Source organism: Tachypleus tridentatus, chromosome 3 (assembly GCF_004210375.1).
Source record: "Tachypleus tridentatus isolate NWPU-2018 chromosome 3, ASM421037v1, whole genome shotgun sequence".
In the NCBI taxonomy this organism is placed as follows: Eukaryota; Metazoa; Arthropoda; class Merostomata; order Xiphosura; family Limulidae; genus Tachypleus; species Tachypleus tridentatus.
This window is the reverse complement of record NC_134827.1, coordinates 64,545,319-64,558,591: the sequence shown is the minus strand read 5'-3', so window position 1 is coordinate 64,558,591 and position 13,273 is coordinate 64,545,319. Positions and strand designations below refer to the sequence as shown.

General features: G+C 39.6%; 1 protein-coding gene and 1 long non-coding RNA gene across 4 annotated transcripts in view; one reads left to right on the top strand and one right to left on the bottom strand.

The window, feature by feature from the left end:
• The window catches only part of LOC143247000 (uncharacterized), a 256,411-nt gene that overhangs the window by 167,235 nt on the left and 75,903 nt on the right, over positions 1–13,273 (top strand). The window lies entirely within an intron of this gene.
• The window catches only part of LOC143246997 (transcriptional regulator ERG homolog), an 86,904-nt gene that overhangs the window by 15,717 nt on the left and 57,914 nt on the right, over positions 1–13,273 (bottom strand). For all 3 annotated transcript variants that reach the window (XM_076494289.1, XM_076494290.1, XM_076494291.1), the window contains exons 2-3: positions 1,512–1,604; positions 816–857 (exon numbers count right to left, since the gene is read on the bottom strand). In XM_076494289.1, the coding sequence (XP_076350404.1) occupies positions 816–857; positions 1,512–1,604 (135 nt within the window). The remainder of the gene's footprint in view (positions 1–815; positions 858–1,511; positions 1,605–13,273) is intronic.

Below are 13,273 nucleotides of genomic sequence, written 5' to 3'. Positions count from 1 at the left end.
TAAAATGGTGAATGTTTTCATGATTTAGGGTTAACATGTTGAACGTTCTCGTGATATATGATTAACACGTTGAATTTTTTCATAATATAGGATTAACAGGTTGAAAGTTGTTATGATTTTAAAGCTAACATGTTTCTCATAATTTAGGTTTAACAAGTTGAATGTTGTCATTATTTAGGATTAACATGTTGAATATTCTCATGATTTAGAGTTAACATGTTGAATAAGAAAGTATGTTACAAAGCAAACATTTTTGGAAAGCCGATCAAAAAATCACAACGAGGTTTTGTTTTGTTAATTTCATTATCTGATTCATTTCACGCGATCTGTCTTTAAATGCCTCGATTTTTGAAATATTTCATTTGTCTGGTACCAACGTTACTGAGAGTTACAAAGTACGCATTGCATCGGGCCACACTTCAAATGTTTCTGTTTATATTGTAGTGTAATGTTCTTGTTTTGATTAATTGCGTTCTGTTTTTCCCTTCTTTCTCTCAAAATACTTTCATTTTAGTATTTACTATAAAACTAAACTAAAATCTAAGAGGCCACATTTAAAGTCTTCACACCGGAGAAACGGATAACTTGGCGCCGGCCCTGCACGTGCCGTATACCAAACGAATTGTTGGTAGACGTATTTCCTTCGTAATCGTCAATTGCACTTTTCAGGATTTGCCAAAAAAAAAAAAAAAAGTCTTTTCTTCTTGTGGTGAATTAATGACTTTGCCTAAAATCTGGTCGCCGCATTCGCTTTGATTTTCACCCTTTTACTAACTAGCTGATTGGTATGGGTTCGAGAATAAATTACCACTCACCTTGTGGCCTGCTGTGCGGTGATTGGTCAGCTGCCCCGAATCCTGTGAAAACACACAAACAAAAGCTCTGATGTAATTAAAGTCCAGCTAGTAACTGCTGTTTGGCTTCCTGGTGTAATTACGTTAACGCCAGTCTTTCCTCTCTTTGTTCGTGTTATTAGGCTTAGCTGTCAGAAATTTACTTATACCAAACTAAAGAGTTAATGTTACATACAAACGACTGCTTATCATGAAAACGAATATTTATTACTCGGAAAAGAAATCGTGACTCCAAACAATCTGGATTTTACTTTTTCTGAAATCTTTATTTATTTAATTTTTTTTTGCAGATGCAAAGTTACTTCCTCGAACGTTCATCGGAATTGCAGTGCGAAATTTCGAGGCTAACTCAGCTATTAGCACAATTTGGCTCTGCACTAAAACAGACTGTCAAACCAAAGAGACATATTAAGTTTCCATTCTGTACGCTGTTGGATTAACGTATAAAGTTTATATTCTGTACACTATTATATTAACGTATTAAATTAATATTCTGTACGCTGTTAGATTAACGTATTAAATTTATATTCTGTAAGCTCTTGCCTTAATGTATTATGCCAAATTTCGGTAATTATTTTACACCAAGTACCAGCCTGTGCTTTACCGAACTTTGATTTTTATTTTGGAGTTAATATAACAGGAGTAACAGCTTGATACCTTTAACTGGATGTTGTGGTTCGTACATGTTGGTTCCGCCATCAGACGAAGTCCAGCTGTTCTTAAGAATGGCTTCACTGTAGGTCAAAGGATCTGAACAACAACAAAAAGGAAACATTTGAACAGACCGTTGCACATGTCTGTTCCGAAAGTAAGACTTCTACAAGTGAAAAGAAACATTTGCACAGGCCGTTGCACATGTCTGTTTTGAAAGAACTGCTATATAAAAAGGACCACAGAGTATTATATTTGATGTGTAAGTTGTACAGTTTTCTCTGATTTGTGATAGTACGTCCTAAGAACGACTCAGATTAGTGTGTTTTAAACGAATCTTTTTATTACAAAATGAAATCACTGTAAATCAATGAAGTTCAGAATTGTTTTTGGATTATCCGCCCTTGTCGAGTGTGTTTTTCTTATAGCAAAGCCACAGCGGGCTATCTGCTCAGCACACCGAGGGGAATCGAACCCCTGATTTTAGCGTTGTAAATCCGGAGACATACCGCTGTACTAGCGGGGGGGGGCCCTTGTCGAACATTAATGTTCTTAAATAATATGAAGTTTTATTTCATCTTGACCAGTTCAAAGAGGAGGATTTTAAAACTGGCTAACGAATGTAGCAAAGTATAGTTATTCGTTGACCAGTCTTACAAGTTTAAAGTTTTCACCACAGAACATAATGGGTTATAAGATGTCTTCGCTACAGAACATAATGATTTATAACATACCTTCACAAAAGAGCATACAGTTCCGTTACATGTTTACTGTATAAGCTGTGAAGTTGAAAAGAGCTAATCAGACCTAAAATAACGTCATATAAGAAACGCTTAATGTTGAAATTTGTGTGTCGTAACGTCAAGAATCACGAGAAATATTACGCATCCTGTGGGGTAGAACACAAAATAACAAAATATGGACTACTTTGTGAAATTTAATTTTGAATTTATTTACTCTTGTAAGGCAACAGTTTCGGGGACCTTGTTTGTTTAGTAGATAGAGCTAGAGAAGAGACAGCTAGTCAGTTGTAAGGCAACAGTTTCGGAGAACCTATTTGTTTAGTAGATACTAGCTAGAGAAAAGACAGCTGGTCAGTTGTAAGGCAACAGTTTTGGAGAACCTGTTTGTTTAGTAGATACTAGCTAGAGAAAAGACAGCTGGTCAGTTATAAGGCAACAGTTTCGGAGAACCTGTTTGTTTAATAGATACTAGCTAGAGAAAAGACAGCTAGTCAGTTGTAAGGCAACAGTTTCGGAGAACCTGTTTGTTTAGTAGATACTAGCTAGAGAAAAGACAGCTAGTCAGTTGTAAGGCAACAGTTTCGGAGAACCTCTTTGTTTAGTAGATAGGAGCTAGAGAAAAGACAGCTAGTCAGTTGTAAGGCAACAGTTTCGGAGAACCTGTTTGTTTAGTAGATACTAGCTAGAGAAAAGACAGCTGGTCAGTTGTAAGGCAACAGTTTTGGAGAACCTGTTTGTTTAGTAGATAGGAGCTAGAGAAAAGACAGCTGGTCAGTTGTAAGGCAACAGTTTCGGAGAACCTGTTTGTTTAGTAGATACTAGCTAGAGAAAAGACAGCTGGTCAGTTGTAAGGCAACAGTTTTGGAGAACCTGATTGTTTAGTAGATAGGAGCTAGAGAAGAGACAGCTAGTCAGTTGTAAGGCAACAGTTTCGGAGAACCTGTTTGTTTAGTAGATACTAGCTAGAGAAAAGACAGCTGGTCAGTTGTAAGGCAACAGTTTTGGATACCCCGTTTGTTTAGTAGATACTAGCTAGAGAAAAGACAGCTAGTCAGTTGTAAGGCAACAGTTTCGGGTACCCTGTTTGTTTAGTAGATAGGAGCTAGAGAAAAGACAGCTAGTCAGTTGTAAGGCAACAGTTTCGGAGAACCTGTTTGTTTAGTAGATAGGAGCTAGAGAAAAGACAGCTGGTCAGTCGTAAGGCAACAGTTTCGGAGAACCTGTTTGTTTGGTGGATAGAGCTAGAGAAAAGACAGCTAGTCAGTTGTAAGGCAACAGTTTCGGAGAACCTGTTTGTTTAGTAGATAGGAGCTAGAGAAAAGACAGCTAGTCAGTTGTAAGGCAACAGTTTCGGAGAACCTGTTTGTTTAGTAGATACTAGCTAGAGAAAAGACAGCTGGTCAGTTGTAAGGCAACAGTTTCGGAGAACCTGTTTGTTTAGTAGATAGGAGCTAGAGAAAAGACAGCTAGTCAGTTGTAAGGCAACAGTTTCGGAGAACCTGTTTGTTTAGTAGATACTAGCTAGAGAAAAGACAGCTAGTCAGTTGTAAGGCAACAGTTTCGGAGAACCTGTTTGTTTAGTAGATAGGAGCTAGAGAAAAGACAGCTAGTCAGTTGTAAGGCAACAGTTTCGGAGAACCTGTCTGTTTAGTAGATAATAGCTAGAGAAAAGACAGCTAGTCAGTTGTAAGGCAACAGTTTCGGAGAACCTGTTTGTTTAGTAGATACTAGTTAGAGAAAAGGCAGCTGGTCAGTTGTAAGGCAACAGTTTCGGAGAACCTGTTTGTTTAGTAGATACTAGCTAGAGAAAAGACAGCTGGTCAGTTGTAAGGCAACAGTTTCGGAGAACCTGTTTGTTTAGTAGATACAAGCTAGAGAAAAGACAGCTAGTCAGTTGTAAGGCAACAGTTTCGGAGAACCTGTTTGTTTAGTAGATACTAGCTAGAGAAAAGACAGCTAGTCAGTTGTAAGGCAACAGTTTCGGAGAACCTGTTTGTTTAGTAGATAGGAGCTAGAGAAAAGACAGCTAGTCAGTTGTAAGGCAACAGTTTCCGAGAACCTGTTTGTTTAGTAGATACTGGCTAGAGAAAAGACAGCTGGTCAGTTGTAAGGCAACAGTTTCGGAGAACCTGTTTGTTTAGTAGATAAGAGCTAGAGAAAAGACAGCTAGTCAGTTGTAAGGCAACAGTTTTGGGTACTCTGTTTGTTTAGTAGATAGGAGCTAGAGAAAAGACAGCTAGTCAGTTGTAAGGCAACAGTTTTGGAGAACCTGTTTGTTTAGTAGATAGGAGCTAGAGAAAAGACAGCTAGTCAGTTGTAAGGCAACAGTTTTGGAGAACCTGTTTGTTTAGTAGATACTGGCTAGAGAAAAGACAGCTGGTCAGTTGTAAGGCAACAGTTTCGGAGAACCTGTTTGTTTAGTAGATACTAGCTAGAGAAAAGACAGCTGGTCAGTTGTAAGGCAACAGTTTCGGAGAACCTGTTTGTTTAGTAGATACTAGCTAGAGAAAAGACAGCTAGTCAGTTGTAAGGCAACAGTTTCGGAGAACCTGTTTGTTTAGTAGATACTAGCTAGAGAAAAGACAGCTAGTCAGTTGTAAGGCAACAGTTTCGGAGAACCTGTTTGTTTAGTAGATAGGAGCTAGAGAAAAGACAGCTAGTCAGTTGTAAGGCAACAGTTTCGGAGAACCTGTTTGTTTAGTAGATACTGGCTAGAGAAAAGACAGCTGGTCAGTTTTAAGGCAACAGTTTCGGAGAACCTGTTTGTTTAGTAGATAGGAGCTAGAGAAAAGACAGCTAGTCAGTTGTAAGGCAACAGTTTTGGGAACTCTGTTTGTTTAGTAGATAGGAGCTAGAGAAAAGGCAGCTAGTCAGTTGTAAGGCAACAGTTTTGGAGAACCTGTTTGTTTACTAGATAGCAGCTAGAGAAAAGACAGCTAGTCAGTTGTAAGGCAACAGTTTTGGAAAACCTGTTTGTTTAGTAGATACTGGCTAGAGAAAAGACAGCTGGTCAGTTGTAAGGCAACAGTTTCGGAGAACCTGTTTGTTTAGTAGATAGGAGCTAGAGAAAAGACAGCTAGTCAGTTGTAAGGCAACAGTTTCGGAGAACCTGTTTGTTTAGTAGATAGGAGCTAGAGAAAAGACAGCTAGTCAGTTGTAAGGCAACAGTTTTGGAGAACCTGTTTGTTTAGTAGATAGGAGCTAGAGAAAAGACAGCTAGTCAGTTGTAAGGCAACAGTTTTGGAGAACCTGTTTGTTTAATAGATACTAGTTAGAGAAAAGACAGCTGGTCAGTTGTAAGGCAACAGTTTTGGAGAACCTGTTTGTTTAGTAGATAGGAGCTAGAGAAAAGACAGCTAGTCAGTTGTAAGGCAACAGTTTTGGAGAACCTGTTTGTTTAGTAGATAGGAGCTAGAGAAAAGACAGCTAGTCAGTTGTAAGGCAACAGTTTCGGAGAACCTGTTTATTTAGTATATAGGAGCTAGAGAAAAGACAGCTAGTCAGTTGTAAGACAACAGTTTCGGAGAACCTGTTTGTTTAGTAGATAGAGCTAGAGAAAAGACAGCTAGTCAGTTGTAAGGCAACAGTTTCGGAGAACCTGTTTGTTTAGTAGATAGAGCTAGAGAAAAGACAGCTAGTCAGTTGTAAGGCAACAGTTACGGAGAACCTGTTTGTTTAGTAGATACGAGCTAGAGAAAAGACAGCTGGTCAGTTGTAAGGCAACAGTTTCGGAGAACCTGTTTGTTTAGTAGATACTAGCTAGAGAAAAGACAGCTAGTCAGTTGTAAGGCAACAGTTTCGGAGAACCTGTTTGTTTAGTAGATAGGAGCTAGAGAAAAGACAGCTAGTCAGTTGTAAGGCAACAGTTTCGGAGAACCTGTTTGTTTAGTAGATACTGGCTAGAGAAAAGACAGCTGGTCAGTTTTAAGGCAACAGTTTCGGAGAACCTGTTTGTTTAGTAGATAGGAGCTAGAGAAAAGACAGCTAGTCAGTTGTAAGGCAACAGTTTTGGGTACTCTGTTTGTTTAGTAGATAGGAGCTAGAGAAAAGACAGCTAGTCAGTTGTAAGGCAACAGTTTTGGAGAACCTGTTTGTTTAGTAGATAGGAGCTAGAGAAAAGACAGCTAGTCAGTTGTAAGGCAACAGTTTTGGAGAACCTGTTTGTTTAGTAGATACTAGCTAGAGAAAAGACAGCTGGTCAGTTGTAAGGCAACAGTTTTGGAGAACCTGTTTGTTTAATAGATAGGAGCTAGAGAAAAGACAGCTAGTCAGTTGTAAGGCAACAGTTTTGGAGAACCTGTTTGTTTAGTAGATAGGAGCTAGAGAAAAGACAGCTAGTCAGTTGTAAGGCAACAGTTTCGGAGAACCTGTTTGTTTAGTAGATAGAGCTAGAGAAAAGACAGCTAGTCAGTTGTAAGGCAACAGTTTCGGAGAACCTGTTTGTTTAGTAGATAGAGCTAGAGAAAAGACAGCTAGTCAGTTGTAAGGCAACAGTTTTGGAGAACCTGTTTGTTTAGTAGATACGAGCTAGAGAAAAGACAGCTGGTCAGTTGTAAGGCAACAGTTTCCGAGAACCTGTTTGTTTAGTAGATACTGGCTAGAGAAAAGACAGCTGGTCAGTTGTAAGGCAACAGTTTCGGAGAACCTGTTTGTTTAGTAGATAAGAGCTAGAGAAAAGACAGCTAGTCAGTTGTAAGGCAACAGTTTTGGGTACTCTGTTTGTTTAGTAGATAGGAGCTAGAGAAAAGACAGCTAGTCAGTTGTAAGGCAACAGTTTTGGAGAACCTGTTTGTTTAGTAGATAGGAGCTAGAGAAAAGACAGCTAGTCAGTTGTAAGGCAACAGTTTTGGAGAACCTGTTTGTTTAGTAGATACTGGCTAGAGAAAAGACAGCTGGTCAGTTGTAAGGCAACAGTTTCGGAGAACCTGTTTGTTTAGTAGATACTAGCTAGAGAAAAGACAGCTGGTCAGTTGTAAGGCAACAGTTTCGGAGAACCTGTTTGTTTAGTAGATACTAGCTAGAGAAAAGACAGCTAGTCAGTTGTAAGGCAACAGTTTCGGAGAACCTGTTTGTTTAGTAGATACTAGCTAGAGAAAAGACAGCTAGTCAGTTGTAAGGCAACAGTTTCGGAGAACCTGTTTGTTTAGTAGATAGGAGCTAGAGAAAAGACAGCTAGTCAGTTGTAAGGCAACAGTTTCGGAGAACCTGTTTGTTTAGTAGATACTGGCTAGAGAAAAGACAGCTGGTCAGTTTTAAGGCAACAGTTTCGGAGAACCTGTTTGTTTAGTAGATAGGAGCTAGAGAAAAGACAGCTAGTCAGTTGTAAGGCAACAGTTTTGGGTACTCTGTTTGTTTAGTAGATAGGAGCTAGAGAAAAGGCAGCTAGTCAGTTGTAAGGCAACAGTTTTGGAGAACCTGTTTGTTTACTAGATAGCAGCTAGAGAAAAGACAGCTAGTCAGTGGTAAGGCAACAGTTTTGGAAAACCTGTTTGTTTAGTAGATACTGGCTAGAGAAAAGACAGCTGGTCAGTTGTAAGGCAACAGTTTCGGAGAACCTGTTTGTTTAGTAGATAGGAGCTAGAGAAAAGACAGCTAGTCAGTTGTAAGGCAACAGTTTCGGAGAACCTGTTTGTTTAGTAGATAGGAGCTAGAGAAAAGACAGCTAGTCAGTTGTAAGGCAACAGTTTTGGAGAACCTGTTTGTTTAGTAGATAGGAGCTAGAGAAAAGACAGCTAGTCAGTTGTAAGGCAACAGTTTTGGAGAACCTGTTTGTTTAGTAGATACTAGCTAGAGAAAAGACAGCTGGTCAGTTGTAAGGCAACAGTTTTGGAGAACCTGTTTGTTTAATAGATAGGAGCTAGAGAAAAGACAGCTAGTCAGTTGTAAGGCAACAGTTTTGGAGAACCTGTTTGTTTAGTAGATAGGAGCTAGAGAAAAGACAGCTAGTCAGTTGTAAGGCAACAGTTTCGGAGAACCTGTTTGTTTAGTATATAGGAGCTAGAGAAAAGACAGCTAGTCAGTTGTAAGACAACAGTTTCGGAGAACCTGTTTGTTTAGTAGATAGAGCTAGAGAAAAGACAGCTAGTCAGTTGTAAGGCAACAGTTTCGGAGAACCTGTTTGTTTAGTAGATAGAGCTAGAGAAAAGACAGCTAGTCAGTTGTAAGGCAACAGTTACGGAGAACCTGTTTGTTTAGTAGATACGAGCTAGAGAAAAGACAGCTGGTCAGTTGTAAGGCAACAGTTTCGGAGAACCTGTTTGTTTAGTAGATACTAGCTAGAGAAAAGACAGCTAGTCAGTTGTAAGGCAACAGTTTCGGAGAACCTGTTTGTTTAGTAGATAGGAGCTAGAGAAAAGACAGCTAGTCAGTTGTAAGGCAACAGTTTCGGAGAACCTGTTTGTTTAGTAGATACTGGCTAGAGAAAAGACAGCTGGTCAGTTTTAAGGCAACAGTTTCGGAGAACCTGTTTGTTTAGTAGATAGGAGCTAGAGAAAAGACAGCTAGTCAGTTGTAAGGCAACAGTTTTGGGTACTCTGTTTGTTTAGTAGATAGGAGCTAGAGAAAAGACAGCTAGTCAGTTGTAAGGCAACAGTTTTGGAGAACCTGTTTGTTTAGTAGATAGGAGCTAGAGAAAAGACAGCTAGTCAGTTGTAAGGCAACAGTTTTGGAGAACCTGTTTGTTTAGTAGATACTAGCTAGAGAAAAGACAGCTGGTCAGTTGTAAGGCAACAGTTTTGGAGAACCTGTTTGTTTAGTAGATAGGAGCTAGAGAAAAGACAGCTAGTCAGTTGTAAGGCAACAGTTTTGGAGAACCTGTTTGTTTAGTAGATAGGAGCTAGAGAAAAGACAGCTAGTCAGTTGTAAGGCAACAGTTTCGGAGAACCTGTTTATTTAGTAGATAGGAGCTAGAGAAAAGACAGCTAGTCAGTTGTAAGACAACAGTTTCGGAGAACCTGTTTGTTTAGTAGATAGAGCTAGAGAAAAGACAGCTAGTCAGTTGTAAGGCAACAGTTTCGGAGAACCTGTTTGTTTAGTAGATAGAGCTAGAGAAAAGACAGCTAGTCAGTTGTAAGGCAACAGTTTTGGAGAACCTGTTTGTTTAGTAGATACGAGCTAGAGAAAAGACAGCTGGTCAGTTGTAAGGCAACAGTTTCGGAGAACCTGTTTGTTTAGTAGATACTAGCTAGAGAAAAGACAGCTAGTCAGTTGTAAGGCAACAGTTTCGGAGAACCTGTTTGTTTAGTAGATAGGAGCTAGAGAAAAGACAGCTAGTCAGTTGTAAGGCAACAGTTTCGGAGAACCTGTTTGTTTAGTAGATACTGGCTAGAGAAAAGACAGCTGGTCAGTTGTAAGGCAACAGTTTCGGAGAACCTGTTTGTTTAGTAGATAGGAGCTAGAGAAAAGACAGCTAGTCAGTTGTAAGGCAACAGTTTTGGGTACTCTGTTTGTTTAGTAGATAGGAGCTAGAGAAAAGGCAGCTAGTCAGTTGTAAGGCAACAGTTTTGGAGAACCTGTTTGTTTAGTAGATAGGAGCTAGAGAAAAGACAGCTAGTCAGTTGTAAGGCAACAGTTTTGGAGAACCTGTTTGTTTAGTAGATACTGGCTAGAGAAAAGACAGCTGGTCAGTTGTAAGGCAACAGTTTCGGAGAACCTGTTTGTTTAGTAGATAGGAGCTAGAGAAAAGACAGCTAGTCAGTTGTAAGGCAACAGTTTCGGAGAACCTGTTTGTTTAGTAGATAGGAGCTAGAGAAAAGACAGCTAGTCAGTTGTAAGGCAACAGTTTTGGAGAACCTGTTTGTTTAGTAGATAGGAGCTAGAGAAAAGACAGCTAGTCAGTTGTAAGGCAACAGTTTTGGAGAACCTGTTTGTTTAATAGATACTAGTTAGAGAAAAGACAGCTGGTCAGTTGTAAGGCAACAGTTTTGGAGAACCTGTTTGTTTAGTAGATAGGAGCTAGAGAAAAGACAGCTAGTCAGTTGTAAGGCAACAGTTTTGGAGAACCTGTTTGTTTAGTAGATAGGAGCTAGAGAAAAGACAGCTAGTCAGTTGTAAGGCAACAGTTTCGGAGAACCTGTTTGTTTAGTAGATAGGAGCTAGAGAAAAGACAGCTAGTCAGTTGTAAGGCAACAGTTTCGGAGAACCTGTTTGTTTAGTAGATAGAGCTAGAGAAAAGACAGCTAGTCAGTTGTAAGGCAACAGTTTCGGAGAACCTGTTTGTTTAGTAGATAGAGCTAGAGAAAAGACAGCTAGTCAGTTGTAAGGCAACAGTTTCGGAGAACCTGTTTGTTTAGTAGATAGGAGCTAGAGAAAAGACAGCTAGTCAGTTGTAAGGCAACAGTTTTGGAGAACCTGTTTGTTTAGTAGATAGGAGCTAGAGAAAAGACAGCTGGTCAGTTGTAAGGCAACAGTTTCGGAGAACCTGTTTGTTTAGTAGATAGGAGCTAGAGAAAAGACAGCTAGTCAGTTGTAAGGCAACAGTTTCGGAGAACCTGTTTGTTTAGTAGATAGGAGCTAGAGAAAAGACAGCTAGTCAGTTGTAAGGCAACAGTTTCAGGAGAACCTGTTTGTTTAGTAGATAGGAACTAGAGAAAAGACAGCTAGTCAGTTGTAAGACAACAGTTTTGGAGAACCTGTTTGTTTAGTAGATACTAGCTAGAGAAAAGACAGCTGGTCAGTTGTAAGGCAACAGTTTTGGAGAACCTGTTTGTTTAGTAGATAGGAGCTAGAGAAAAGACAGCTAGTCAGTTGTAAGGCAACAGTTTCGGAGAACCTGTTTGTTTAGTAGATACTAGCTAGAGAAAAGACAGCTGGTCAGTTGTAAGGCAACAGTTTTGGATACCCTGTTTGTTTAGTAGATACTAGCTAGAGAAAAGACAGCTAGTCAGTTGTAAGGCAACAGTTTCGGGTACCCTGTTTGTTTAGTAGATAGGAGCTAGAGAAAAGACAGCTAGTCAGTTGTAAGGCAACAGTTTCGGAGAACCTGTTTGTTTAGTAGATACTAGCTAGAGAAAAGACAGCTGGTCAGTTGTAAGGCAACAGTTTTGGAGAACCTGTTTGTTTAGTAGATACTAGCTAGAGAAAAGACAGCTGGTCAGTTGTAAGGCAACAGTTTCGGAGAACCTGTTTGTTTAGTAGATAGGAGCTAGAGAAAAGACAGCTAGTCAGTTGTAAGGCAACAGTTTCGGAGAACCTGTTTGTTTAGTAGATACTAGCTAGAGAAAAGACAGCTAGTCACTTGTAAAACAACAGTTTCGGAGAACCTTTTTGTTTAGTAGATAGGAGATAGAGAAAAGACAGCTAGTCAGTTGTAAGGCAAAAGTTTCGCAGAACCTGTTTGTTTAGTAGATACTAGCTAGAGAAAAGACAGCTGGTCACTTGTAAGGCAACAGTTTCGGAGAACCTGTTTGTTTAGTAGATAGGAGCTAGAGAAAAGACAGCTGGTCAGTTGTAAGGCAACAGTTTTGGAGAACCTGTTTGTTTAGTAGATACTAGCTAGAGAAAAGACAGCTAGTCACTTGTAAGGCAACAGTTTTGGACAACCTGTTTGTTTAGTAGATAGGAGCTAGAGAAAAGACAGCTGGTCAGTTGTAAGGCAACAGTTTCGGAGAACCTGTTTGTTTAGTAGATAGGAGCTAGAGAAAAGACAGCTAGTCAGTTGTAAGGCAACAGTTTCGGAGAACCTGTTTGTTTAGTAGATAGGAGCTAGAGAAAAGACAGCTAGTCAGTTGTAAGGCAACAGTTTCGGAGAACCTGTTTGTTTAGTAGATAGGAGCTAGAGAAAAGACAGCTAGTCAGTTGTAAGGCAACAGTTTCGGAGAACCTGTTTGTTTAGTAGATATGAGCTAGAGAAAAGACAGCTAGTCAGTTGTAAGGCAACAGTTTCGGAGAACCTGTTTGTTTAGTAGATACTAGCTAGAGAAAAGACAGCTGGTCAGTTGTAAGGCAACAGTTTTGGAGAACCTGTTTGTTTAGTAGATAGGAGCTAGAGAAAAGACAGCTAGTCAGTTGTAAGGCAACAGTTTTGGAGAACCTGTTTGTTTAGTAGATAGGAGCTAGAGAAAAGACAGCTAGTCAGTTGTAAGGCAACAGTTTTGGAGAACCTGTTTGTTTAGTAGATACTAGCTAGAGAAAAGACAGCTGGTCAGTGTAAGGCAATAGTTTCGGGTACCCTGTTTGTTTAGTAGATAGGAGCTAACAGTTGTAAGGCAACAGTTTTGGAGAACCTGTTTCTTTAGTAGGTAGGAGCTAGAGGAGAAACAGCTAGTCAGTTATAAGGCAACAGTTTCGGAGAACCTGTTTGTTTAGTAGATACTAGCTAGAGAAAAGACAGCTGGTCAGTTGTAAGGAAACAGTTTTGGATACCCTCTTTGTTTAGTAGATACTAGCTAAAGAAAAGACAGCTTGTCAGTTGTAAGGCAACAGTTTCGGGTACCCTGTTTGTTTAGTAGATAGGACCTAGAGAAAAGACAGCTAGTCAGTTGTAAGGCAACAGTTTCTGAGAACCTATTTCTTTAGTAGATACTAGCTAGAGAAAAGACAGCTGGTCAGTTGTAAGGCAACAGTTTTGGAGAACCTCTTTGTTTAGTAGATACTAGCTAGAGAAAAGACAGCTGGTCAGTTATAAGGCAACACTTTCGGAGAACCTGTTTGTTTAGTAGATACTAGCTAGAGAAAAGACAGCTAGTCAGTTGTAAGGCAACAGTTTCGGAGAACCTGTTTGTTTAGTAGATACTAGCTAGAGAAAAGACAGCTAGTCAGTTTTAAGGCAACAGTTTCGGAGAACCTGTTTGTTTAGTAGATAGGAGCTAGAGAAAAGACAGCTAGTCAGTTGTAAGGCAACAGTTTTGGAAAACCTGTTTGTTTAGTAGATAGGAGCTAGAGAAAAGACAGCTAGTCAGTTGTAAGGCAACAGTTTCGGAGAACCTGTTTGTTTAGTAGATACTAGCTAGAGAAAAGACAGCTAGTCAGTTGTAAGGCAACAGTTTCGGAGAACCTGTTTGTTTAGTAGATAGGAGCTAGAGAAAA